At 43.4% G+C, this 27624-nt stretch overlaps 2 protein-coding genes across 4 annotated transcripts; both read left to right on the top strand.

Annotated features, from left to right (window-relative positions):
* Window positions 1-1570: 1570 nt before the first annotated feature.
* Window positions 1571-5302, top strand: LOC128753732 (tubulin beta chain-like). The gene is made up of 5 exons (XM_053855762.1): window positions 1571-1770; window positions 3016-3124; window positions 3196-3306; window positions 3383-3627; window positions 4152-5302. The coding sequence occupies exons 1-5, from the start codon at window positions 1714-1716 to the stop codon at window positions 4962-4964; spliced, it is 1335 nt and encodes a 444-aa protein (XP_053711737.1). The 5' UTR covers window positions 1571-1713; the 3' UTR covers window positions 4965-5302.
* A 2653-nt stretch (window positions 5303-7955) lies between these two features.
* LOC128754754 (DENN domain-containing protein 1B-like) lies at window positions 7956-21079 on the top strand. Of its 3 annotated transcripts, none has more exons than XM_053857593.1 (22): window positions 7956-8115; window positions 8388-8452; window positions 8621-8664; window positions 8733-8782; window positions 10112-10231; window positions 10314-10383; window positions 10443-10523; window positions 11824-11877; window positions 12004-12114; window positions 12690-12790; window positions 12853-12898; window positions 12969-13070; window positions 13133-13258; window positions 15856-15954; window positions 16246-16321; window positions 16431-16471; window positions 16539-16589; window positions 16674-16721; window positions 16786-16893; window positions 18568-18644; window positions 18719-18914; window positions 18978-21079. In XM_053857593.1, exons 1-22 carry the CDS (start codon window positions 8099-8101, stop codon window positions 19947-19949), a joined length of 2655 nt encoding a protein of 884 aa, XP_053713568.1. In that variant the 5' UTR covers window positions 7956-8098; the 3' UTR covers window positions 19950-21079. The 3 variants fall into 3 exon arrangements, with proteins under 3 accessions (XP_053713568.1, XP_053713567.1, XP_053713569.1); XM_053857592.1 differs by having other exon boundaries at window positions 16246-16333; XM_053857594.1 differs by lacking the exon at window positions 7956-8115 and having other exon boundaries at window positions 8414-8452; window positions 8756-8782; window positions 16246-16333.
* The last annotated feature ends 6545 nt before the right edge of the window (window positions 21080-27624 follow it).

Genomic DNA, 27624 nt, shown 5'->3' with positions numbered 1-27624 from the left:
AATTCAAATGTGAATCACATTTGGGAGTTTACTGTCTAATGTGATAGATAGACAGATAGATAGATAGATAGATAGATAGATAGATAGATAGATAGATAGATAGATAGATAGATAGATAAACAGACAGGCAGACAGATGATAGACGGATGGACGGACGGATGGACGGAGAGATGATAGATAGATAGATAGATAGATAGATAGATAGATAAACAGACAGGCAGACAGATGATAGACGGATGGACGGACGGACGGACGGAGAGATGATAGATAGATAGATAGATAGATAGATAGATAGATAGATAGATAGATAGACAGATAGATAGATAGAAGGACGGCCAGACAGAGAGATAGATAGATAGATAGATAGACAGATAGACGGACAGACAGACAGACAGACAGATAGATAGACAGATAGATAGATAGATAGACATATAGATAGATAGATAGATAGATAGATAGATAGATAGATAGATAGATAGATAGATAGATAGATAGAAGGACGGACAGACAGAGAGATAGATAGATAGATAGATAGATAGATAGATAGATAGATAGATAGATAGACAGATAGACGGACAGACAGACAGACAGACAGACAGATAGATAGATAGATAGATAGATAGATAGATAGATAGATAGATAGATAGATGATAGATAGATAGATAGACAGATAGATAGATAGATAGACAGATAGACGGACAGACAGACAGACAGACAGACAGATAGATAGATAGATAGATAGATAGATAGATAGATAGATAGACAGATAGATAGATAGATAGATAGACAGATAGACGGACAGACAGACAGATAGATAGATAGACAGATAGATAGATAGAAGGACGGACAGACAGAGAGATAGATAGATAGATAGACAGATAGATAGATAGATAGATAGATAGATAGATAGATAGATAGACGGACAGACAGAGAGATAGATAGATAGATAGATAGACAGATAGACGGACAGACAGACAGATAGATAGATAGACAGATAGATAGATAGATAGGTAGAAGGACGGACAGACAGAGAGATAGATAGATAGATAGATAGATAGATAGATAGATAGATAGATAGATAGATAGATAGATAGATAGATAGATAGACGGACAGACAGAGAGATAGATAGATAGATAGATAGATAGATAGATAGATAGATAGATAGATAGACAGATAGACGGACAGACAGACAGATAGATAGATAGACAGATAGATAGATAGATAGATAGACAGATGATAGATAGATAGATAGACAGATAGACGGACAGACAGACAGACAGAGCCAACAACACAACGACACCAGTAGCCACGACATCACTATGAAGGGGCAGTATCGATATGAGCTGTAAGTCGCATAAAAACCAGTTCATCCTGAACCTAAGCAGACGCGCTACACTGGGGTTGAACAATGAAGAAACGAGCGGTTGTGTCATTCCTGGAGACACAGCCGGTTCAGTCCAGACAGGCTAAGTTTCCGGCTGATCCCGGTTGTCGTTGTCATGGAGATGACGTAATGCTGCAGCACTCGGACTGACTGCGCAAGCGCGGGCGCAGGGCGGACCCTGCACAGACCCGTTTCTTCTCCGCCATTTTCCCAGTTGGAGCCAGGAGCCAGAGGGAGCGGTACTCCGCTGCAGCAGACTAACCGGACTCCGTCAAGCTTCCAACAGCCTCTCCATCTTCACCTTTCCTGAAAACAAACAGCCGCAAACATGCGCGAAATCGTTCACCTGCAGGCCGGACAGTGCGGAAACCAGATTGGAGCAAAGGTAGGAGTGAAGGCGACATTTGCATGAGCGACGATCACTGTTTTGTTTTCCGTGACCGGGGTGGTTTTGTGTGAAGTGTGGGAAAGCTAAAGTAGGTCATCGCGGCGGGGTGTTGTGTAAGTGGGCAGACGCGGCCAACAATAGCATCATGTGTGATGGGCGGCGGCAGGGAGCGACATCCCCGCTGCTGTGTCCTCTGATGGACGCGCGGCTTGATGCTTCCCCTCCGTCGCTCATGCCGGCGCTGCGCGCGAGACTTCTTGCTGTATGCGCGCGCGCACGGCCGTCTGAGTGTGAGGAGAGGGGTGTGGCACAGACGCCCGAGGCCCGGGAGAGGTGCCAGACTGCCATTCACGTGATCGTAAAACATCCTGAGGTGCTAAATGACTGTTATTACAGCGCTATCACGACGTAAGAAATGACTTGACATGAGCATTAAAATGATGGAGATGGTGCGGCGTTGTCTCGCCTTCGATCGTTTCGTGCCACTCCGATGTGTGCTCGCCAGGGTGATGACTACATAAATCGATGCATTTGCTTTAACGTTTGACAAGAGGATTTCAGACGTGTAGAGTTAGAACGAAGCCAGTGTTCATCTAGGACCCTTTTTAAGGACCTTTTGGAAAATCTCGGCAGCCAGGGGAGAAAGAATTGACCAAAAATCGAGTTATATAAACAAAAAAAATGAGTGATGTATTTGCCTTTAATTTATACACACTGAATTTCTTTTTATAGAAAGAATTGATCACCCTCTGTCAGGGTGGTCAAGCTATCAAAGGTCACATATTGTGCTAATGTCAGGGCATATGAATATATCTTGCACCCCAGTGGAACACTACAGTACATTTCTTTTAATAAAACACTGTGAGACTAGGTTCATCTGATTCAAAGAGACGCACCAACACGTGACACTTGTGCAACACAGCTGAAACAGGTGAACAAAAAATGGATCACTGCTGCACTTATGCCCTGGTAGAAGTGTGAATAGGTGACTGATCGGGCATCAAATATTCTGGCAAGTGAGTCGGCCGAGCCTATTTGGACCAGTTCAACACCATACTAGAGGGTGAGGTGTGAGAATTCCGTATTCAACTTTAAAAAAAATGCACGTGTCCTACACCAAGATGTATCGACAGAGATATGTGTGCTGCTTTTTGAACGCTCAGGGGCAACTCAAACACCTGGCATGGTTGGTTGTTATGCTTACTACCTTTGCTGACTATGTTCTCTTTGATCTCGCTCTAGTTTTGGGAGGTGATCAGTGATGAGCATGGCATCGACCCCACAGGATCCTACCATGGAGACAGTGACCTGCAGTTGGACAGAATCAATGTCTACTACAATGAAGCCTCTGGTGAGTACTTCTGTTTTGACACATCCAAGACCTTGAAGTGGTGACTGAAATGTGTTGCATTGTCGGTCCAGGTGGGAAGTATGTGCCCAGGGCCATTCTGGTGGATCTGGAGCCTGGAACCATGGACTCAGTGCGCTCTGGCCCTTTTGGACAAATCTTCAGACCTGACAACTTCGTTTTTGGTGCGTGAAGCGAAGCCAAAACAAAATGACCAATGAAAATTGAACTTGCCATTATAACGCGCCTTTAACACTGTAGGTCAGAGTGGGGCCGGCAACAACTGGGCTAAGGGTCACTACACCGAGGGAGCTGAGCTGGTGGACTCAGTTCTGGATGTTGTGAGGAAGGAGGCCGAGAGCTGCGACTGCCTGCAGGGCTTCCAGCTTACACACTCTCTCGGGGGAGGCACCGGCTCTGGTATGGGAACCCTGCTGATCAGCAAGATTCGGGAGGAGTACCCAGATCGTATCATGAACACCTTCAGTGTGGTGCCTTCTCCAAAGGTACAGTCATCTCTCGTCTGGCTTATTAAATGATAACGTTTAATGTGTTAAATGCAGTTTTTCACTTTTATAATGCCAAAACATTCAAAGTAGTGATGATGAAAGCAGACAGAACAGAAAGAATAAATGATGAAAAAAAACAAAAATAGCTGCCTGCAGAAAGCAAACTAAAGTGAAAGAAGGGAAGTCAACACTGCTGCTCAGCTTCCACCCTCAGCTCCGACAAAGGGAAGCAATCCATTTTTAGCAACCATAATTCTGCAGTGGAGAAGGCTTACTGTGAGGGAGCGAATCATTTCGGAGGTGAAGAAGAGTTGACGCTGCCATTAGTATAATACCACTGTATCTCAGATAACCTTAGTGCATATCTGCAGAAGCTTAAGTGGGCGATCTATCTTAAGAAGAGATAGAGGTGAGTCAGAGTAGGTAACTGCAAACACAAACCAATAATGCAGAGCGTTGAAAGTGACTTGCTTGTGCTAGATCCAGGGTCATTTCAAATAGCCCTGTGATTTCCCCCGCAGGTATCAGACACGGTGGTGGAACCTTACAACGCCACCCTGTCTGTCCATCAGCTTGTCGAGAACACAGACGAGACGTATTGCATTGACAATGAGGCCCTGTATGACATCTGCTTCCGCACCCTCAAACTCACCACTCCCACCTACGGAGATCTTAACCACCTGGTCTCCGCCACAATGAGCGGCGTCACCACATGCCTGCGCTTCCCCGGCCAGCTCAATGCCGACCTCCGCAAGCTGGCTGTCAACATGGTTCCCTTCCCCCGTCTGCACTTCTTCATGCCGGGCTTCGCCCCACTCACCAGCCGTGGTAGCCAGCAGTACCGGGCCCTGTCCGTGCCTGAGCTCACTCAGCAGATGTTTGATGCCAAGAACATGATGGCCGCCTGCGACCCCCGCCACGGCCGCTACCTGACCGTTGCCGCGGTCTTCCGCGGCCGCATGTCCATGAAGGAGGTGGACGAGCAGATGCTGAACGTGCAGAACAAGAACAGCAGCTACTTCGTTGAATGGATCCCCAACAATGTGAAAACAGCCGTGTGCGACATCCCGCCGCGCGGCCTCAAGATGGCCGCCACTTTCATCGGCAACAGCACAGCCATCCAAGAGCTCTTCAAGCGCATCTCAGAGCAGTTCACTGCCATGTTCCGCCGCAAGGCTTTCCTCCACTGGTACACTGGCGAAGGCATGGATGAGATGGAGTTCACCGAGGCAGAGAGCAACATGAATGACCTGGTGTCCGAGTACCAGCAGTATCAGGATGCCACCGCCGAGGAGGGCGAGTTTGAAGAGGAGGGGGAGGAGGAAGGGGCTTAAGCCTCTGCTCTACTGATGCCACTCCGATTAACTTCATTCATTCACTCGCTTGAGTCCTGATCTGCTCCACTCTATTTCACACGACAACACTACATCTCTCTTCTCTCGGTTCTCTCCCCGCTCTTCGTGCTTCGTTTACTCCACCAGAGGAGGAGTTGCAGCGCTGATCTGCTTGTGGTCACGTAGAGGTAGTAGTAACACATCCTGTGACCTTTTTGTTAATATTCCTCTGTTAAACGTTCTCATATCTGGACCAAGAATCTTCATGTCCACGCTTTTCATTTTACATTTTGGCCTACTGTGACTGACATTGAAATAAATGTATTGTGAACAAACTGTGAATGCTTGGACGATCTTTTTCTTTTTTTTTTCGAGATTTTTAGAAGTATAAAACACATGCTTAGAAAGTCTAGAAATATACAGATCATATACAACATACCATAATTAATACAGCCAGCTCATAGTACTATCAGTCTGCCACAGCTCAAGAATCATGTTGAGCAACACTTAATTTCACCTAAACCAGTGGAGAGCAATTAAATTTCCTGAAGGGCCACATTAGACTGTAACGGTTATAAGGGGCCAAGATCAAAAGAAAGACAAAAACAATGACTATGAGACATCATGGAAAAATATCTCTAAAAATAAATACAGTGGTACCTCGGTTCTGGACCACAATCTGTTCCAGACGGCCGTTCCAGAAGCGATTTGTTTGAAATCTGAATCAATTTTTCCCATTACAATGAATGGAAAAAGAAATAATGCGTTCCAAGCCTTAAAATAGTCTTTTGTAGGAGTGAATGTAGAGTGTCTGCTGCAGGTGCGCTGTTCCTCTATGTGTGTGGCCGCTGCATGTGGGAGGGGTTGCTGAGTGAGTGAGGTCTCTCCAGAAGTGAAGAGGTGCCCGGTGCGTGTCCAGCTCTGAATGTGCGCTTCTGTGCAGTTTGGCTGTGACAAAGTCATAAACCAAGTCACGCTCTGTCCCAGACTCGCCTCATCCCTGTCCCAGCTCCAGCTGACAACAGGACATCAAACCCTGGAGTGTGCGCTCCAGCCTCGGAGGTGTGGAGAGCGAGCACCTCCCCTGTGACACTCTACCACGGTCCAGTGCGGAGACAGGAAAGGTTTTACACCTCAATATGAAGAAAGTAAATGTAGCTAACGGGACACGTCTGCATACAGAGGCTGCGTAAAACACAATAACAAAGCGCGTTGTGGGTCAGCTGATCACTCTGCGCACTTTGTTTTTTTCCGGCTTCTTTCGGGGGCGATCGAGTTCTGGATTTTTGTTCGAAATTCGAAGCAAAAAATCTCTAAATCTCTAAACTCTAAAAAAGCCCGGGACATTCGAAAACTGAGGTACCACTGTACTTAAGTAGCAAGGACAAAATTAACCTAAAAAGAGAAGTGTAAATATGCCATGAAACCTATTGAAATATTTTATTTTATAGAAAGCAACAATATAACAATATATATATTTCAAAATGTATTTTCAGTATTCCTTCAATGTGTTTTGAGGAACTAGAAATGAAAATGAAAAGAAGGACATTTAGTGGTGATAAAAGAGAAATAACAGAAAAGGGAGAAAAAAATATGTAATAAAGATATAATAGTTTCAGCCTGACTCAAACGGGCCACAAAAATGCAGGCATCCTTTGCCCAGGTCTGACCTAAATGTAGAACGTACCAGCTTGCATTCAAAATGAAGAGCTAAAAACTAAGGTCACTGATACTGTCAATCTTAAGTGATTTATCAACAGTGTTAGCCGCTCTATGAGCTACAACACGTTTGTCCAACAAAACTGCATTGTCGCCAATTCACACATAAAACACAGGTTTACATCACAGCCACCACGTGACTTAAATGATGAATAGCCGATGATATTATTTAGCTTCCAATGAAAAGTAAGTCATGAAAATGGTGTAGCAAGCACATCTGCCTCTTCTCCTCCTTCATCCTTGTGGATTAAAAATGACAAGCTGTTGCACTCTGACAGCACTGTCACGACCGAATCTCCCTCTTTCAGACGCTCACGATTCACAGGTCGTGTACGTGTCATGGTCAGTGCAAGGCCCTCGCCTCTTGGTGGCAGACTCAAGATCTGGTTGGCTGTCGCTACTGATGCTCTCCACTCTGTTGCAGTGTCAGGAGGATTGTCATAGTAGCAGACTACACAAACACATACATGACTGGATAAAAACGGTATGAGCCGCACAATCAGATGAGTGTAATATGACAACAAAAGACAACTTATTGGAATATATTTATTATAATAGGTCTAGTTATAACTGTAATACATTATTATACTTTTTTTCACCTAAGTTTTACCCGATAACACTTCACTTTGAGCACTCATCTAGAAGGCAATCTCCAAATGTTCATGCAGCAAGACATCATACATTTATATGGCTTTAAAGAACATGTTGTGAATTTCCACAATATAGTAACATATGACAAGGTTTATAAAGTGGTACAAGTTGTGGGCTTAACTTCATCTAGTTATCGAGACTCTAGAACCCCTAACCCCTATTATGCTTAATTCATAATATCATCTGTAATGCCTCATGAATGCATTATGATGTTTTATGAATGTACTAATACTGCATTATAGATGAGATGGTCAGTGGAGTTAGTGAACCTAACTGTTGCAAATACTGCAAATATACTGAAAATGACGCTCTTTGACGTGTGGATACCACATGTAAAACACATGTAAAACATATAAAATGGGTGGTAAACACACTTGATTTGAAGTATATTTCTGAATTCATGGTTGTTGTTGTTGGATTCAGTATCAAATATTAAACCCCACGATGCTTATCCTCCCTGCACCTTTTTCTTCAAAGACGACCAAATTCATTCCAGAGTTGCCTCCACTGTTCACCAAACTCTCCAGAAACCCACAGACAGTCGCTTAAATTCAATGTCATTTGCATTGAAGCACGTGTTTCCACAAACGTCACATTTACTTGACACACTGTCGAAGCAGAGCCAAAGCAGGAAGTGTGTATCCACTCCGACGCTGATTGAGCAGACTGCTTCTACAGCACTGTTCCGCTGCTCTCCGCATCTGTCAAACATCCCCGGAGTAACAGGACCCCCCCGGACTGACACATGGACACAGCCGGACACCATGGGCACTAGACTGAGGTAGGCTTTTTGTGAGTTATGAACATGCAACCTTCACCACCACCACCATCATCACATTGTTCTTGTGGTGACTGTCACTTCCTCTCACTGCTGCAGAAGCGGCTTCCTGCATCGATTGTGCAAAGTCTGTTATAAATGTAGCAGTGTGGGGAAAATAAAGCCAGCATGTTTTGATGCTGAGTATAAGCTCTCCTGGATATGGATGTGTGTGGAGATAGTTAGTCAGTATTGCATAGCCATATATAAAACTCAATCAGATGTCTTCCTGTCAGGAAAAACCCCGAGCGAACCTTCAACTGGTTCTTCGAAGCATCCTGCCCACTCGCCAAAGACAGAGGTAAAGCATCATCCTGCCTGTTATCTTGTGCCTGTGTGCCGTGACAGTCGATGATTTACGTACACAGAGAAGAGTTACGCCTGCCTCCTGTTAACGTCTACACATGACTAACTCTTCAGATGTAAATTTCAAACTTAAAGTCGTGTCTTTGTTCCGCAATGACCACAGATCCAGAAGTGAGATTTCAGTTTCCGGATGATGCCAGTGATGAGGTTAGAATCTTATTTTGTTGTTTTTATGCTTCAGGGGTTTTTGTTTTGAATCGATTTGTTCTTTCCAGGACTCCAACAAAACAATCCCCAGTTTCTGCTTCCCTTACGACACGCAACGGTGGGTGTATTTTTGATAATAACACCACTGGATGATGTAATATCAGGCTTCCAAGGAGGCAGGACGACAAACGTTGTATCAGTTCTTTAATCCAAGTTAACACGACAGACTACCATCCATATAACCGGGCTTCTCCTTCTTAAACGTCAACACGTACATATTACATGACAGATGAGTGATGCCATGGCAGTCACCGTGCCATGAAAGTGGATAAAAGCCGACATTTCTCATTTAAATTCAAGATATAACATATGAACATTAAGAAATGTTGAATGAGGAACATGTCACATCACTGGCAGGTCACCAGAGTGAAAGTGATGTTTGTGCACTAGGGATGGGCGATATGGACAAAAAAAAAATAACACAATAAATGTTGTCATTTCTGCAATAACACTAGTTATCATGATAAATCCATTTTCATTCTATTCCATGTATTGGACACACTACAGTCTCTCTTGAAACTGTTTCATGATGAAACCTATTCGTGGAGTTTGTCTCCAACATCATTATTTGTTTATGTTTAAATATAAAAGTGTAGAGATGAGAAATTTCACATCTCTGTTAGAACCCGCTGGTGACTGACAGACTGCTCTGCCAGCTTTATTTAGGGGTTAAATTGAGCCGTCTGCTGTATCTCATGTCTCTTTGACTTAAACTATGGACACATTTTCTAGATGGTATTGAAGAAATATTCTCGAAATCATGATACAAACGGTCAGTCCTTTGTCTTGTATGATGAAAAACCTTATTGAAGATTTCGTTAATACTTTGATCGTTTTAGAATTTGTTGATGGTCCCTAACTGATCCCGGGGTGTAGCATTAGTGCTGCCTGTGAGAGTGTGTCCGCGATCAGTGAACCCCAATGGGGACGCAGAAGAGGACGCAGCCGACAATACCGGAGTGGAGCTCCGTCCAATATCCAACTATTTTCACCACGGTGTTTCGCCGAGGCGCCAGCGCAGCTGGACACCTGCTTGTGTTGATGTGAACCAAGGCAAACACGCGCATCAGAAAACCTATTAGAACCACTCATCTAATAAAATGAACACCGATCCAGAGGCTCACAAAAGGTTGAAAAACACTGCCCTAGCTGTTCACATTCTCTTAGCGCTGGAATCATTGGAGCACATGTGTTAAGCATATTGTAACTACAACCCTAAGTTGTATCATGACAGTACAGGGATCTGTCCATGGTATCCATTGTTTGCCTACAGTAGCAGAGCTGTCAAGCAACCACCTACATCAAAGAAATGATGGCTGAGGAAGCAATGCCACTGTCTGATAGTTGTGTGTTGACATGCAATGTTAATGGTGTTTAAAATCTCAAGAGTGAAGGATGGAGTCGCCGTGCAGCACTTTACTTTCGTCCTGACTGACCTGGAGGGACACCAGCGCTTTGGCTTCTGCCGTCTTGCCAGCAGCACACACACCTGCTTGTGTATTGTCAGGTATGAGGGAGTGATCGACAGAAAGATAAATTACGCTATGAAAAATGTAAAAAAAAAACAAAATTCTCCAATGCCCAAACAGTTACCTTCCATGGTTTGAGGTTTTCTACAAACTTCTGAACAACTTGGCTGATAATCTCACTAAAGGACAGGTAAGTCAGCATGTAACCAATGGATCCTTGAGCTTGAGCGACACACATTTTCTTCACAGACGAAGGAGCTGATCCTCCTGCTGAGTTCTCTGTATCAGCAGCCGGTTCCCCTGCCCTCTGGATCAGTCACTCTGAAGATGGTGAGTGTTTTTATAGCTGCAGGAAAGCAAGTTCATCTCCTGACTTAATAGTGGTTTCCTGTCAGTGGTTAGCTTGCTGTCTTTTTCTCTGAGGGAGAGCAGCTCTCGGGCAGCGTAGCCGTGTCCTATCCTGCTGGACACCTGCAGGGAGAGGAGGGGGTGAGTCCAGAGGGGACTAACTGCTCAGCAGATTAACCACAGCAAAACCAGAAATCAAGCAGATGCTGTGACTTTCAAATGACCCCTAATAACCTCAATCATTTCTTTCAAATTTGTTTTCTTTCTTTTAAAATGATCTGGGATTTTATTCCAAAATTATCAATGTGCAGAGATTTAATGGTTTCTGGACTTTGGAATTTGGAATAAAAACCAAAAGCGACTACTGTCTACTTCTAACTTAATTCTAACTTTCTTTTTTTTTTTATAAAGATTTTTGAATTGTGCTTCATTTTGACTAGTTTTTTATTGAGCATCCCAGAGTCACTGAGAAATACAAGGGAGAGTGGACAGCGATGCGCGACAGGCAGGGAGGATAAAGACATTCGAGTAAGCAGAGTGGGAAGCAGGGGCAGCAGATGAGGTCGGTTGCAGGGGATCAGACAGGCTCATACATTCTCATTCCTAAAGTGTCACATATTAATGAACCATTTATTATTTCAGTTTTTGGGTGTGGTTTTTTGGTTACACCATATTGTAAGCCACCTGAAGTTGTTTTGTGTTCAGGAGTAGCACTCTACAGTAAGGCTTAACCTCAGCCCCTTTTTTACGTATTGGACCAGTGAAGTGCTGAACAGCATCATGCTATGCTACGAACATGCATCATGGAAGGCTGACTTCTGTGATACACAGTCCCCCCGGGGACAATCATCAATATGTGTCTCCTCAAAGGCGAGAATGTGTTTGACGACCACAAGAGGAGCCCTAATACAGTCCTGAGTTGAGGGGAGTTGGTACTCTACTGTAGGATTGGATCGAAGGACTTGCATGTAGAGAAAAAACAAGCTAATAATAAGAACAAAAAGGGCGAGGGAGGAGCTTCACACAAGGCCTATTGTGAGAGCCGGGGAGGGTGAGCTCCTGACTGGTTTGCATGCGTGGCAGCATTGAATGGAGCCAGCAGCAACTATAAGAATGTGAGGAGGTCAAGGTGGTCTTCCTTTTGTCTTTCTTGCTCTGTTAACCTTTGCTTTGTTTAGTTATATCTTCGCTCATCTCCTTAAAATGCTCTGGAAACAAAGACCGATTGATGAATTCCTGCCTCAGATGACCATGAGAATAATGATTTGATTCATATCAATAGGTCCCATACTTTATCGCTCCAGATCCCAGGAGTCTGCCTTCCATTCCTGAAAATGTAAGCTTTTTACAACATCATCCATGTTTATTTATTTAATGGTTTATCCCCGCTACATACGTAATTGCAATGAAAGAAAAAAAAGGAAATAAAAAACAGGTGTAGTTCACTCATCATGTTTTCCAGAGGAACTTGACGGAGCTGATCGTGGCAGTGGATGTCGGGAACCTGCTCCTGCTGTATGCCAGTATGCTGTTTGAGAGGCGGATCCTCATATTTGCAAGCAAACTCAGCGCCGTGAGTCCTCTCCAATCATTCATCACAAACACACCGCTACATCTCCTCAGTGTGGTGCGTGAGCAGCCCACGATGTCCTGACAGTGATGTGCTGTGGCAGTGGAGTTTTTTTTTTTCGAGCTCAGTTTGTGGCATACAAACAGGAAGTGAAACATCACCGTGTTTTATTGTTCAGGTGGAGGTGTTTCAGAGACAAATAGTTCTGCTATTTTATTAACTAATAAACTGCTGGCTGTCATGAAGTTTCTGCGGCGAGTATTATGAAGAAACGCCTCCTTAAATTATGATGGAAAAGTAAAGTGAAAATCAATAGCTTCTTAATTCTGTATATATTAACAGCAAACAATGATTCAAATGAAGTAGCAGTTAAGGTTGAATTTCATTTCTTTATTTTCAAATGAAACCATTTAACGGAGCACAATATTACCCAAAATAAAATATAAAATTATTAATGCTGTGTGGCTCCTAAACATCATCCACCAGACATTTGGATTCATCATCATCATCGCCCACCGTATGCTTCTCGGCTCACTCTTTCCTGTGTCATAACCATTTCCTGCTTGATATATTTTAAGCTCACGTCTTGTGTGCACGCGCTCAGTGCATTGCTCTACCCCATGTGCTGGCAACACATCTTCATCCCCGTCCTTCCACCTCACCTACTGGACTACTGCGGGTGAGAACCTGACCTGCTCACCTATTGACAGAGTCACCCACTCATCTGACTCTCCCCAACAGTGCCCCGATGCCTTATTTAATCGGGGTCCACACCAGTCTGTTGGAGGTAATCTGACTTAAATGTCCAAACAAAAATGCACCTCAATGTTTACATTTCTGTGTTCCTTCTTTGACAGAGGGTGAGCAGTCGTGGGCTGGAGGAAGTTGTCACTTTTAATGTGGACACTAATATGTTGGAGACCCCCTTCGATGACCTGAGGAACATCCCCCCAGAAGCGGTAGTTAAAATGCTTTACTCTCGCTCTTTTTTTTTTTGCGTCTCATAAACATCTCTTTCCAGATGTCTGTGCTAAAGACGTGTTTGAAACGGCAGGCAGTGTCTCCAGGCTGTGGCGTGTCCAGGGCCTTCTTGACAGCTCAGGCTCTGCTGTTTGGAGGCTACAGAGACGCACTCCAGGGTCACAAGGTCTACCAATTTTTGTCTATGGTTCTTGCTAGTGAAGAGTGAAAATCCATAGTGTCAGACAGGGTCTTTGACTCATGAATTCAAATGATTATTACCGTATTTTCCGGACTATAAGCCGCTACTTTTTTCCCGCGGTCTGAACCCTGCGGCTTATAAAACCATGCGGCTAATATATGGATTTTTACAGGGATATTCCAATCAATCGGCCACCGATTATGAAAGGCTGAACTCGTTGTGATCTGTGAATGCCGACCACTGCCTGTCACATGCACGTTAAAAGGCGTCAACGCCACGAAATCAATACGATATTTAAAACACCAGCACTTGACGGAGATCAGAGAGTTTTCTGGTGCTCATGAAAGTGAAACTGCAGGAACCAGCGGTCACTCGCGACACTCGCCGGTCTGAGTGTGACGTTCAGAACGCGAAGCATATTGCCCGAGAAATAATCATTAATTTCACTGCGCCAGATGAGCAGCCTTTCTCAGGTGTCGTTTTAAGACGGAATCAACTGCGGCCGAATCCGCTGCAGTCTTGTGTGTGTCAGATGCAGCGTTCGCCGTCCACCACCTGAATCTGAAACTTTTGCAACCGTCCAGAGTGAGAACTTTCATGAAAGAGGTTGAAGACAGCTGCTTCAGCTGAGTGCTCTCCCTGTCTCTCGGAGCATCCCTAGTTTTTACAGTCTAATGAGCATGCTCTTTGCTGGCAAAAGTATTGAGCTTCGTCACATCAAACCGATGACATCACTGTGTTTTATTTACCTTTAAAGCGCTCAAATTGCGCTTTTTTCGCCCGCATGTCCGCAGCTCTGCTAACAGAGACGATCTACTGGAGTGTGAAAACAGCGCTTTCTGAACACTTTAAATGTAAATAAGATGTGAGGAGTTCATGAATGGAGTTCAGAACATTGGCAAGATTGTTTCATGAGTCAGTCTCGACACTGGACCCCATTTTCAAAACTAGTACTGGAGGATCCTAGAAGTGATTCTCATGCATTTTCTGTGGCGCAAACAGCAACGGTGCACCCGCGGCTTATAGACTGGTGCGGCTTATGTATGAAAAAAAAATCCATTTTCCTTCTTAGATTTGGTGGGTGCGGCTAATATTCCGTAGTCCGGAAAATACGGTAAGCATTAAGCAAACCTATACCACGACACTATTTTCATTAAGCTTGCAGCAGCTGAGGCCTTGTCTTTGGTGACATCTCTCCCTCGCCCAATTTCCTCATTGTCACGCCTGAGAGACAGCAGTTTTGAAATATGAAGCAGGGGCTCCCAGGTCGATCCTGGTGATCGCATACACTTGTCTCAAATATAAAGCCATGCACAGTCAGTCCAACCACACAAAGACGCAAAACTGCAAATAACTTTTCTAACATCCAACTTATGACCGGGATCAGTTCCGACCAACCGGTCATAAGTCAGATTGGACGTAAGTCGAATGCCATTCAAAATAGCCGACACAAGGGTTAAAGGTCCTACTGTAGTGGTAGATCACTGTGAGAGAGTGAGATGCTGGGATACTGTGCTGCTGCAACTGTCGTACGCGTTGCCGGGCTGCTACGTGCAGCGGTGCCAGACATTGAATTTAAAAAAAAGCATCTGCTGGCCGTGGACGTAAGTACGGGTGGACGTAAGTCCAGCAGGTCCTGAGTCGGATGTTTCTTGTGTCTTCTTTTTAGATTTAGAAAAAGATTGAGCGCTGAAGTGTAAAGATATTCCACAGTGAAGATCATGCCTGTGAGTGCACAAGTTGTGGAAATGAAAGAGCCTCAAAAATAACACAAATAGCAATTTTCAGATTTATTACACACCAAATTAAACAAACACAAAGGCATAGTACTTTCCGAGAGTCCATGAAACACTGACTGGTGTTTGAGGGTGATGGAGTGGAGGGATGCACCCATCGTCTTTTTTTTAGCCAACAATAATACTGAACGTCACTACATTAAAAAAACGTTGCAAGACAAAATAAACAATAAAAATGCAAAATGTTTAACATAAAATAAATAACTTTTATACCCTTTTCAATCAACAATGAAGAGATCAAACCCAGAAAGTAAACTTTACTTGTTAAATAGGGGAGTGTTGCCTCAAACCCTGACAGACCGCTCCTCTTTTCATCGACTACATGTCCAGGGAATGAGTGTCAGGGGTCCAGGTGCGTGACTGGCAGCCGACAGCTATTGTCTTTGACAAGAACACAGCTGTTCGTCCATAGCAACAAACTCCATTAGGGTTAGTTTCGCCTGAGGTTCACTCCAGTTAGCTTTCGCTTGGTTCGTCTCTTGGTAGCACTCAAATTTGGCGCTGTGATTTGAGGTGTCGTGTGAAAAGAAATGTGAAAAGAAGTGGATCGTGAAACCAAAATCATTCGGAAGGGGATGTTTAACCGGTTAACGGGAAATTAGTTTTGTATAAAATATTAATTATGAGAAAACTGCTGAATATTACCATCATGTTCTCCTTTGTATATTATCAATGACATGATTTAAACTAGATTATGTATTGAAAAAAACAAAAACAAAAAAACTCCAACTGTCTGTCTGTGCCTATGATGGAAATTGTGATATTTAAATTTCATTTTTTTCTCAGAATGGTGAACTACGCTTCAGTAAGGAGCAGTTTCTGGACAAGCCACCCAGCATGAGACACTTTCTGGAGAGTGCTGTTCACCTGCAGTTTTTCAAACAGGTACAGGAATCACTGCAGTCACGACTGCCTCCTGCTGGACAGAAGATGTTGCTACAATTAATAAAATAAAATAAAATAAAATAAAATAAAATAAAATAAAATAAAATAAAATAAAATAAAATAAAATAAAATAAAATAAAATTTAAAGTTTAGCCCAGAGATCCCGTTTTGAATATTGCAACATATGTATGTTTGCAACATATGTATGTTTCCTTTTATATTGCCAATATTTCTCTTAACTTCTGGAAGCAGGAGTGCAATTCTGAATGACTTTCTTCCCTCCATTTCCAGTTCATTGATGATCGCTTGGATCTCCTTAACTCAGGAAAGGAACCAGACGACCTGTTTGAGGAGCAGATTCTTATTGGTGAGCCAACAGGTGTGTGGTTGTTTTCCAAAACGACGGGAGATTATCATGTTCTGTCCAAATTGTCACTTCACCAGTTAGGTCAAAATTAATATCCCTTCTCTTGTAGATAAAAACAAGCCCTATCAGCAGATTGTCGGGAATTTAAAGGTGAGTTACTTCAATTGTGAGTCATAATTTGAAAGCAGCATCACAGAAGGTTTTGTTTCCATGAAAGAAAGGGGGCGGAGCGCTCATCCTCAACATGAAATCTAAAGCCAACACAAAGGTCAGTGTAGTGGCAGGGCCCTTGCTAGGTTCCTGTTGTTTCTCATAACAGATCCTGCTGCTTCTCTGTGTGTTTATATTTTAGGCTAAAGCCCTTACAAGATCTGGTTTAAAAAACCTGCTACCGCACAAGGTGAGGCAGTTCAGGAGGATTCTACATGTACTAAAACAACTCATCTTCTGCTTCATCGACACAGACACGCCAAGAGAGCAACAATCTCCACAGACGTGGCTCAGTGTCCAACCATCTTTCCCAATCTGACTGTCTGCAAAACCGCATGCCAATCAAGCAACACTTCGGGATGGTGAGAACCAAAGATATTGACATTTCAGTCGTGTTACCACACTGGAGTGCCATCACTTTCATCACCTCTTGATGAAATGACAGTCCTATTTGCCTTGCAAAGATCACGATTCTGTTTCCTCATAGCGAACTAGCTTTGTTTGTCTTTGAGATAGCTTCAGCTGAACTGAACAAATCTGTTTTCCCGCATTTTTTGCGAATTTATTTATTGTTTTGTACATATTTTTATTGGAGGATATGACATGTTTCAATTATAATTATAATTTCAGACCACAATACAAAAAACAAACAATGTTAACATGTCATTCTTCCAGATTTTTCATTTTTTTCAATAAAATAAACAATAATACATAAAATGTAAATAAATATATAAAAATAAAATAAAATAAAATAGAGGTAGAAGTGGAAACTGGAGAAGGTAGTCTTGCACATCAAAAACAGTGAAATAGAAATGTCTGACCTAGGAATTAGTCTGAGGGGAGGGAGTCTAGTGAGCTGAAATAGGTAAGAAAAGGTTACCATTTACTGAAAAACCTTCCAGTGTTACTCTTAATTGTATGCTTGACTTTTTCCAACTATAAGAAAAACATGGTGTCTGTGAGCCATTGGGTACTACTGGTGGCTGGTGTTGTGCTAGTGAAGAAGTAAAAGCTATCACATCCAGTCACTTGAGATGAAAATACAAGTGTTAAGGATAATATGTTAGGCATCGTTTCAAAGTGAATCCTATAAAAGACCTTAAACTGAATGACTGTGAGTCGGGCGCATGATGAACTTTCATACACTCTGCTGCTTCCCACCAATCCACCAATTTCCATCCATTCTGTTTCAGTTACTTATCCGCGTCGCGGGGGCAGGAGCCTCAGCAGGAAAGGCAAAGCGCTCCTCACTCTCCAGCATTCTAGAGCCACCTAGCTTCAGACCCTCTGACAAATAATTGTGCCAAGAAATTCTGTACATTAAAGTAATGAACAGAACCGGCAGTAACAATGCGAACTAAACTCTGACTCCAACACTGACTCTCATTGCTTGGAACTAGAGTTCCATACCAGCAAAAAAGGATCATTAAATAATTTGAGGAGCTTTTGAATCCATATTGGACCCCAGTAAAACACTGCAGTGAATCTCTAACTCTGCTGGTCAGTGTCACAAAACTTCAGCCATTTGAGCCTCGCTAACTCTCAACTAACCCGCATCCTGGCTGGTTTTTATTTCCTCATGACAAGAAGTCAGTGAGCATTATTTATTTGAATCCTTTATTTAGGGTGTAAGTTGGAATATGTGCTGACCTTATTGAAATTTCTGAACGGATACATGTATAAGACTGAAACAGAGTCTCTTTAACTACTTAAAAATAGCTTACAGGTCTGACGTCAGAAACTCACACGCTCTCTGGAAGTCTGGTGGAGTCACATGTGTGTCATAACACCCGACTGTCCACAAGATTTCAGCGAGGCAGAGAAGTGAAAACAGCTCAACTCATGACGTGGCACTTGCACAGCATGGAGAAACGAGAGTTCAACATTTCAAATAAGTCAGACCAGATTCACAGTACACAGTGAATGAGACCGACACATCATTGTGCTGTTTTAAGTAAAAATAATAATTTTACAAAAAGAAAATCTTTGGCATATCTGAAGGTATATCAAATAACATTGGATTTTGTGAATGACAGTCCCGTCCTCCTCGGCCTGTTTACAAATCCCTCGGTAGCCAAGACAACGGTGACTCGGCTGAGGATTCCTGGAAGGGGTGAGTTCAGTTCGGGGATGAATGGATCGAAGCATCGATCAGTTCCTGAATGGGTTGAGTTTTGTTTGTCCCAGTGCTGTGTCCTCACCTGTGGATGAGTCAGACCCGACAGATGAAGACAACTCTCACTTCTCCGACCCTGAGGAAATGGACCTGCTCGGGGAGATCTTTGAGACGTTGAGCAGTAGGAGCATGCATGACCGTGGACTCCTGTACGGCACGCGAAGCCTGGACTTATTTGGATCTGACAGCTACGACTTTGTTCGAAAGGTAAGAAGAGCCTTTTCAGCCTACACCCCACTGCAAATTCAACTGTGTGTTTTGTCTTGGAAGCATGGCTCAGTCAACCCGAGTCAGGAGAGCTTGTCTGCGTCGGTCGGCAGCAGCGACTTCATGGACAGCTGGAATGCTGAAGCAGCAGATCAGGCCGAGGACTTGGATAGTTTGAGTCTGGACATGAGCGTGCAGGAGCAGGAAGTGGCCGAGTTTAGAGCAGAAGAACGAGACAAGAGACAGGGAAACATCGGATGGACCAAGGAAGAGGACAACACTGTCCAGACTGACAATGTAATCATCCCTGAGGAAGTGAAGAACGAAGGTCTCCAGAACGTGACGAATGAGACGCTCCAAGATGAAAAGTTCATGGAGGAAGAGCAAGAGCAGAGTCAGGAGAGCTTGTCTGCGTCGGTCGGCAGCAGCGACTTCATGGACAGCTGGAATGCTGAAGCAGCAGATCAGGCCGAGGACTTGGATAGTGTGAGCCTGGACATGAGCGTGCAGGAGCAGGAAGCAGCTGAGTTCAGAGCTGAAGAACGAGAAAAGAGACAGGGAGACATCGGATGGACCGAGGAAGAGGACAGCACTGTCCAGACCGTAGGAGAAGACATCCCTGAGGAAGTGAAGAACGAAGGTCTCCAGAGCGTGACGAATGAGCAAGAGCATGGTCAGGAGAGCGCAGACGACACAGGCGAACAGATAGATGAGGTGAACCAGCAGCAAGATACAGACAACAAATGTGTGGACAAACAAGAGGATCAAGTTGCTCAAACCTCGACTGCTGCGCCAAATCTTGGAATCCAGAAGGCAAAAGCAGAGCTGGACGCTAAAATCTCTCCCACATCAGCAATAGCGAGTTTCTGCCCTCCAGTTTCCAGCCAAGCATTCGGTCTCAAGCTGAGGTCCAGAAGCACAACCGACACCAACAAACCCTGCAATAGATCGGATGCGAGGGACTGCTCCGGAGAGGAGGAGGGGCTCCCCCAGGTCAAAGTGTCAGAACTGAAGAAAAGATTTGAAGCAAAGTGACTGGGCCCCGTGTGGGGACTCTGAGACTCAGTTTTGAACTTGAATGTAATTTCAAAACTATGTTCAGGTCTTGAATTTGAACGCTGCACAAGGTACATTTCCAACTCACCAAGCTGTCGACGTTTGACAAGGGAGGTTATCAATCTCTTTACATGCCCATATCACCTGATGATAAATCTCCATCTTAACTGTGGGCGGGATTCGGCTAGGAATATCCAGTTTGCATGAGTTCTCACAGGCATTTCAATTAAAATGAAAGCTTAGCTTCTCCTGCTCTCTTTACGACCGGCTCGACCAGTTCCCACAGAATTCCCTCGATTAAACAACCAGCGAGGTAAAACTGTTGACTCAGCACAGTCCTCTTCTTAATATTATATTATTTAAATATATAAACTTAAACTTAATTAAAATCACAGAAACTTACAAGACATCTTGATCTTGCCACTCAATTTATTTATACTTTACTACTATTTTATACTTTTATGCATATAGACATTTTGATACAAAACCTTCCTTCACATAACTCCAAAAATAGTTTGTCTTATAAATACATAGCAGTACACACACACACACACACAAAGTCCTTCATCTTAAGGCCACCAAGACTTGAATAAAAAAAAAAAAAACATCTTCCCATTTTAATGCAGAAAGATGGGTAATACTTTATTTGTGTCCTCAGTCGTTAAAAGTGGCGCCTATAATTTGAGTATAAAATAACAGGAGATCATATCAGGCGCTCTTCTTTGGGTAAAGGTAACGGGAGACTAGGCTTGTCCGTTCCTGCTGCTACCACCTGCTTCTTCTCCTCCGCGCTGGGTCTGTATGTCCCTTCCAGCCGCCTTTTCTTCCTGATCACACACAGTAGCAGCAGCAGCAACAGGTTGAGCAGAGACAACACCGTGACTGCCAGGGCGGTCCCCGTAAGTTCAGCTCCAGTCTGCATCGTCATGGTGACGGCTCGCTGAGAAAAGGCACAGAGACAAACAGCCGGGTTTGGAGTGAAGGAGGACGACGGACAGCTGTTTTGCGACAGAAGTAACAAGTCATTTGACTACTGATGAAGATGCCTACCAGATGGAAATGCACATATCTGCTCTTGGAAAAAATAAATAAATGAATGGTTTTGTTATGCCTTTAGTTTATATTGCTTATATGCCACTTTCACTATGTCACATTTCTTTCAGTACTTTGTCCACATTTTATCTCCAAAGTAATTCTCATTATATATACATGTCTTTCCAGTACTTGAAAACGGTGTTGCCTGCAGAAAGCACCCACCACTAGCATGAACTCACCCTACTGATGCTGTTGATTCTCCTGTTCCTGACACCTCTCTTACAGCTCACCACCTAGTTTCCAAGCATGGTGAACATCTGCTGAACACAGAAGACAAATGTAAACAAAAGTAAAAAAAAAATCCATCCAGGCATCCTTGGGGATGCAGAACACCCTGGAAACAGTTGAGTTGGATCAGTCCACTGGATGGCTGATTTCAGTTTCACCCTTTCACGTAGGCCAGTCGGCTCCTATTGAGCCTCCTAGCCATTAAAGTTGAGTCATTCAGAACAGAGCTGAAGCAAAGCCTGCAGTACCAAGCAGGCTTTTAGCTAGCAGGGCGTCTGCAAAACATGAAAAAATGGACGCCTGATTCTCGACTGCAGCTTGGCCACCGTCATGCCGCCATATACCAGCGTAATTTGGCGTCCATTTTTTTCATGTTTTGCAGACGCCCAGACGCCCTGCTAGCTAAAAGCCTGCAAAAGTTGAGGGCACATTACTGACCCACACCGTATGAATGGGTGATATGATGCTGAAAGTCAGAGCATGCAATGAAGTCACAGTCGTGTTCAGCGCATTCCAGTTATTGGAATAGAAGACACTGACGTTCACGAAGCTCTGGCCTTAACCAGACAGAAGCAAATTCCTGATAAATAACACCTGCTAGAAAACCCACTGGATGAAGAAGAAACACGTTTGTAGAATTGCGTCAGTGTCTTTCATTGATTCAAAACTTCCTGTTTACTTTCCAGTTTGCCATCTTGGATTGTGTATGAAATCCTGTATTTGGTGGTCACCAGGGGGAGAAAGTGGGAATTTCCCATCTGGAACAGATCATATGCCACTGCAAGGTCCCACCTTCTAATTCAGCTCGATCATCAAGGACACAGCATCCATCAAATCTTTGGAAACGGAAAATGGAAATGGAAAGTAGCGCAGAGCAAAGTTGAGAATGAAAGCTGTTCCATAATTCTTATATTAATAATTCATGTAGTTCAAAAGTTATGAACCTTCAATCCATGAAAATCATGTTTTTTAATTCTCCCAAAGCAAATATGACCGTGATCATTATTATAGTTCCTGTTAATGTGATTTATTTGTGCCTGTGCTGACATGGATTCTGAGGATCAGAACACTGTATTTCCACGTTTTTTACTCGATACATTTTGAGTCGCTAAAGGACATTGAGAGCAGGAAGGGATGAGAAGTGAATTTTGGCATGATAGTTCTTAAGACTGATTTTCAACCGTTCTGCGGCTGGGCTCCAGAGGATGCTCCAAGGAAACCCTGTGTCAGTCGCTGGCCAAAACCCCTTCAGCGCCACAACCATCCGTGCTAGTAGACACTACTTTGCTCCAGAGATGAAAACATACGATCGTGCTGGAGCAGCACCTGTCAAGAGCGAAATAAGGAAGCCAACAAGAGGAAATACACCTAGTACCAGTAACTGGTGGAGAAGTTCAGGGGTTGAGTTGAACACTGTGAGGCTCAGAGGATGTCACCTCAGTCAAGTTGGATGTTATTTGGAAGCGAAGGCTACAAACCGTGGGTTGCTACTGGAAGTTGGGCCTGACTGGGTCAGCTGACTTGATGTTAGATGCTAGAAATACATGGAGTAATTTATATTTTTCGTTACATCAAACAGATCCACTACTGTTTCATGGAATAGATTTTCCCAATCTGAACATTTAATGACTGTATCTGAAATATTAATAAGGTTGTGGTCAGCACTCTCAGCTTTCGGACGGCAGAAGCTCTTTTAGAACGAGAGGGAAGCAAGCACTGCGGACTGCACGGCAGTATCGACGACAGGTCCGCGTGGACGGGAGCCAAACATATCTCACCTTCGTACATTAAAGAAGCCCGGGCCGGGTTAAGTGTGGTTTAAAGCGTGAGTCAAATGCAAAACGACGTCATTGAACGTGTCTAAATGAGCGAGAAGCTTTTCAAATAAGCTTGAACTCACCGTGAAGCGCTCAACTCCCAAGACTGTCACGTCAAACATCTCTGATCCTCGACAAACTGATCGCTCTGGAGTGTGTACAGCCTCGGGCGGCGGCGTGTTTGTGCAGGAATGCTGCAGGTCCGGCTGCACCAGTGAGACCAGAGTTCCTCCTCCCCGAGTCTGACAGGTGAAACCACGGGTGCGGGAGCGCACGAGCTCTACGTGGACGCCTTGGTGATACATTAACACTCAGTGTGATAGTGTGTGCGTGTGTGTGTGCGTGGTACCTGAGGTCAGGCGAGACGAGTCAGCAATTTATTCACATCCAGGTTGTCGATGGTCGATACTATTTTCTCTCCCACGCTGCATCTACCTGGGCGTATTGAACGTGAAAAAGCACGTGTTTGACAAGAGCCAATCAGAAGCTGCGTTGTTGCGTCGGTTAAAGTATATATACTTTAATATAAAATACTTTTTCCCATCTTGTGATATATATATATATATATATATATATATATATATATATATATATATATATATATATATATATATATATATATATATGTGTGTGTGTGTGTGATGTGTGTGCTCTTGGGATAAGAGTCTGCGCCCCTTTGAGGGCAGGTTTGCCCACCCCTGTTTTAGATGCAGCATTCTGTGTGTTGAATTAAGGCTGCTATTTAACGGTTGAATGACAGGTTGACAAATATGGCTTTGATTTTGTTTTTATTTTTTTGCATTTTTCAAGAAACCAAAACAAACAAAAACTTTGGTTTGTGCAACTCATAGTTTCCTAACTCCATACAAGATGTCTGATGAGGAGATAAAAGCTGGTCATTCTGACATGTTGAAATTAAACCTTCAGCTACTCTATAATAAGCAGCAAAACGATCACAGTGAACACCGAAGCGCGTAGGTGCGGTGTCAATGGAGCACGACGCAGGCGACCGCCGAGCCGATGAAATAAACTATCTCTCTGAAGAACCACGGTAATTCATTAATTGTTGACTTGTAGCAGAAGCCCAACCGTGTCGTCGGAAACCAGTTCTCTGAGCTCAGTCAACCCCTTATGCTAGTTCTCGCCGAAGCTACATGTGAGCATGCGCTGTGTCGTCTTCGTATTTTTTGCCCTGAGCATTAGAGCGCCACTACAGTCCGATTGTGTGTACTACATCGTACAGTCGGCTTCGGGAGGACAGCTGGGCGGCGCGTGCGAGAAGGGCCGGTAGTCAGTGAATGTAGTTGTGGCGGGCTTTTCCGACAAGACAATTTTTGAAACACTGCCACGGCCGCCATTCCCTGTCTGAGAGCAATTGGTAAGCCTTTATGGAACTAAAACGTGTATCACATTTATATACAATCAGCTTTTAACTTTTTATTCGTCTGCTATTAGAGAGTATATTATTGCTGAATGTTGTTGACTCGCTACGCAGCAGAAACCTCATTTGAAATGAGTTTTTAAAGCCTGTTTCCCACTTGAAATGACCGTGGTTTTTCTTCATTTTCACATTTCATGCTTGTTTTTTTATGTAAAAACTGTAACCATTGTGTGTATTGGCTTTTGAAATCCTTTCACTGGTTCGTTTTCACATGAAAAACACTGCTGTTTAAAGTCCTCCGGATGCTGCCTGCTAGCTGTCTGTCAGCTATCTGTCACTTACATGTCCCGCCCTTGACTGAAGAACGTGGATAAGAGTTTGCCGGCCGGTCGGAAGCAAACGTAATTCCTGTCGCGGTCCAAAGCTTCAAGTAGCATGCTGCGAAGTCTGCAAAAAGGACGTGCACTTCGTCACGACCAGAGTCCGCACTGTCAACGGACGTGAAAGGCGATTGAGTGCTTTTTGCTATATGCTATTAGCATCTTTTGTGCTGTCGAAAATAGGCTATAATACTTGAGAGAATCCGCCTGTCTGTTGTACTACGTACTTACATAGGTACTGGCAGACCACCAGAATTTCATTTCTGAATTTCATCAATATATACGTTTAGCCACAATACGAGCACTTACTATGTTGCCTGGACGCTATAGGATCGTTTCACATTCAGAAAGATGGCTGTTGTTTTGTTTCGAAAAGTTGTGTACTGGAAAAATAGAATTGTTGTCGCGCTTTTATTGAATCGACTGTATTGATTCCAAAACAAGTCAGAACTCTGTTGCTTGCTCTAAATAATCAGTAAAACAACGTGCGCTGCGTTGTTGTTGTGCTTATCAAGAGCAACTTGCAGTCAGTAGAAAATTATTAAAACATTGTTGCATGTTAAAATTTCCCCTATTAACAATCAGTTAGCCAGTAAACTTAAGATCTTCAAATAGTATATTTTTGTTTTTGTTAAATATGTCTATTGGACCTATCAGATTGTGTGATGGCTGCATAGTAGTATGTTTTGCATAACTCTTGATCCGTATTCATTTCTTTCTTGTCATTCCCCGACAGCAGTCAAAAGAATCAAGTAACTTCTTTTCTCCACAATCAGTTTCCAGCACTTCTGCAAGAGATGCATCTGACAGAAGTGGTGACTGATGCCCACCCACAAATTACAGCGTCGCCAGGTGAGGATAATGGTGGTAATATTTATATTGTAGATGAATGTTCAGACAGGGTTATTTGTTGGTCTAAGGGCTTCTTTTTCCACAGATCTTAAACACAGGCAATACACGGGACGGTGTCTACAACCTTTTATTACATTATAAATTGTTTTAATAATGTGACTTCTGTTTTTAAACCATTCAATGAAGCAGCATCATTACTACTGCGGTGACTTTCTAACAACGCCATGTCCTTCAGGCTGCTACAGTTAGGGACCAGTCTGGAATCTTGCCTTGGTTCAGAAGCATTGTTAAGCGAGTTAAGTGAGTGTCCTCTGTAGAGCGGTTCAATGTATGTTTGTGTCAAATACATGTAGGATTTAAACTAAAACATTTTTCATTGTGAAGAGACTTACAAGTTCGTATATAATTCCTTAGTCTGTGGCAAGAAGAAGTGGCATGCTGTAATGCATCACGTTGTGATTCAAGGTAATTCTGTTCTATTTTCTGGGGTGTGTCTATTGCTTCCATGGAAGTTTATCCATCTCACAATTAGATTTGCGATGAGAGGTTCAGCATCTGACTGGGCTCTTGTAGCCATCGACCAGTGATGGTTGAAGAAAGTGCATCAAATTGGTGGCACCTTAACTTTCATCAACACTAGTGGCACATGTGTTTGAATGGAAACATTATACTGAAAATGCTGAAGCTGTTATAACTCTTGCTTTTATGACAAAATTCAATGTCTGTACTGGTACTCTAGTTGCGCCATGGTCTGTATACAATGATTAGGAAACGCTGAGAAACAAATGGTGGTCAAAACACACACACATTAAGGCTGAAACATAATCCAGAGTGGCTGCATGTGGAGAAGAATAGTAGAAGAATAGTAATAATATAATGACAAAAGTGCTGGACAGAGACCATTATTCCTTGGTGCCTTCAATGTAGCTCCAGAGTTCGGTTCTGGTTAATACCATTACAGTGCAGGACACTACACATGCTTCCCGAGCAGACGGACTGGAGGCACTTCACTACATCACTGTAAAAACAAACATGGTATCAGCGCAAAGCTGCGGTATGGTAGTCAAGTCACGTGACTTTGTATCAGCGCAAAGCTGCGGTATGGTAGTCAAGTCACGTGACTTTGTGGCAGTATTGTGGTCAAAGAATCCCCCTGTGGTTCACAAGGTTGCCGGTTTGCTCTCCAGCGTATGTCTCTTGAGCATTTATTTTTTAAATGAATGCATTTACTGTGATCCTGTTTGAAATTCTATAACAAGGCCATTTACAGGGTTTTTAACAACCAATCAATAATCCAAAAATATTGTGAATGTATCGATTTCTCTCAATACGTGAACTGCCTGAATCCTGGTCGTCATCCCTCTACTGCAGGGCCAACACTGGACCCATCACCTGCAGTTTCTTCGATGCTAGTAAGAATGATGACCCACCTTGTCACGTCAGGGAGGATGGGATGACAGAGGACCACATTTCACGGTATGGAGATGCGTGTTGGGAAAGATTCTTATTTTCCTTTGAAGTTAATTTTCCAGTCCTACCGTCAGTGTCAGAGTGTGACAGTCCTGTGTTGCACCTGTGCAATGTGGCGTACGTCCCACGGTGCGATTTTATTTATTTACATTTACGTGGCTCATGCCACACCCCCAATAACTCCAACCCGGGAGACGTGAACACGCAGCGATGGCAGCAAGTAGAGTCGGGCTTCGTCATTTAAATCTATTAAATATCTCAATAAATTATGGTTTATTTCTCGGATGGCAGTTGTTCTCGGCTCCTTAAAGCAATGGACAAGCTTCCAAATATTCATTCAGTTACAATCACATATTGTGATTGTGTGCCCCAAAACATTTCCCATCCCTTTTAGGTATGGTAAAAAAAATAAATGAAAAACATAAGGGGAA

The sequence above is a fragment of the Synchiropus splendidus genome, chromosome 2, assembly GCF_027744825.2.
Source record: "Synchiropus splendidus isolate RoL2022-P1 chromosome 2, RoL_Sspl_1.0, whole genome shotgun sequence".
Classification (NCBI taxonomy): Eukaryota; Metazoa; Chordata; class Actinopteri; order Syngnathiformes; family Callionymidae; genus Synchiropus; species Synchiropus splendidus.
Note: the sequence above shows the minus strand (reverse complement) of the source record. Positions and strands in the feature narration are given on the sequence as shown.

What these genes read in the sequence shown, in the direction of transcription:
- LOC128753732 (XM_053855762.1), top strand. Translation starts at nt 1,714, where the DNA reads ATGCGCGAAATCGTTCACCTGCAGGCCGGACAGTGCGGAAACCAGATT. An exon ending in GAAACCAGATTGGAGCAAAG is followed by an intron (nt 1,771 to 3,015) that starts GTAGGAGTGAAG and finishes ATCTCGCTCTAG; the next exon opens with TTTTGGGAGGTGATCAGTGA. An exon ending in CTACTACAATGAAGCCTCTG is followed by an intron (nt 3,125 to 3,195) that starts GTGAGTACTTCT and finishes TTGTCGGTCCAG; the next exon opens with GTGGGAAGTATGTGCCCAGG.
- LOC128754754 (XM_053857592.1), top strand. An exon ending in ACCTGCAGTTTTTCAAACAG is followed by an intron (nt 15,955 to 16,245) that starts GTACAGGAATCA and finishes CTCCATTTCCAG; the next exon opens with TTCATTGATGATCGCTTGGA. An exon ending in TCTTATTGGTGAGCCAACAG is followed by an intron (nt 16,334 to 16,430) that starts GTGTGTGGTTGT and finishes CTTCTCTTGTAG; the next exon opens with ATAAAAACAAGCCCTATCAG.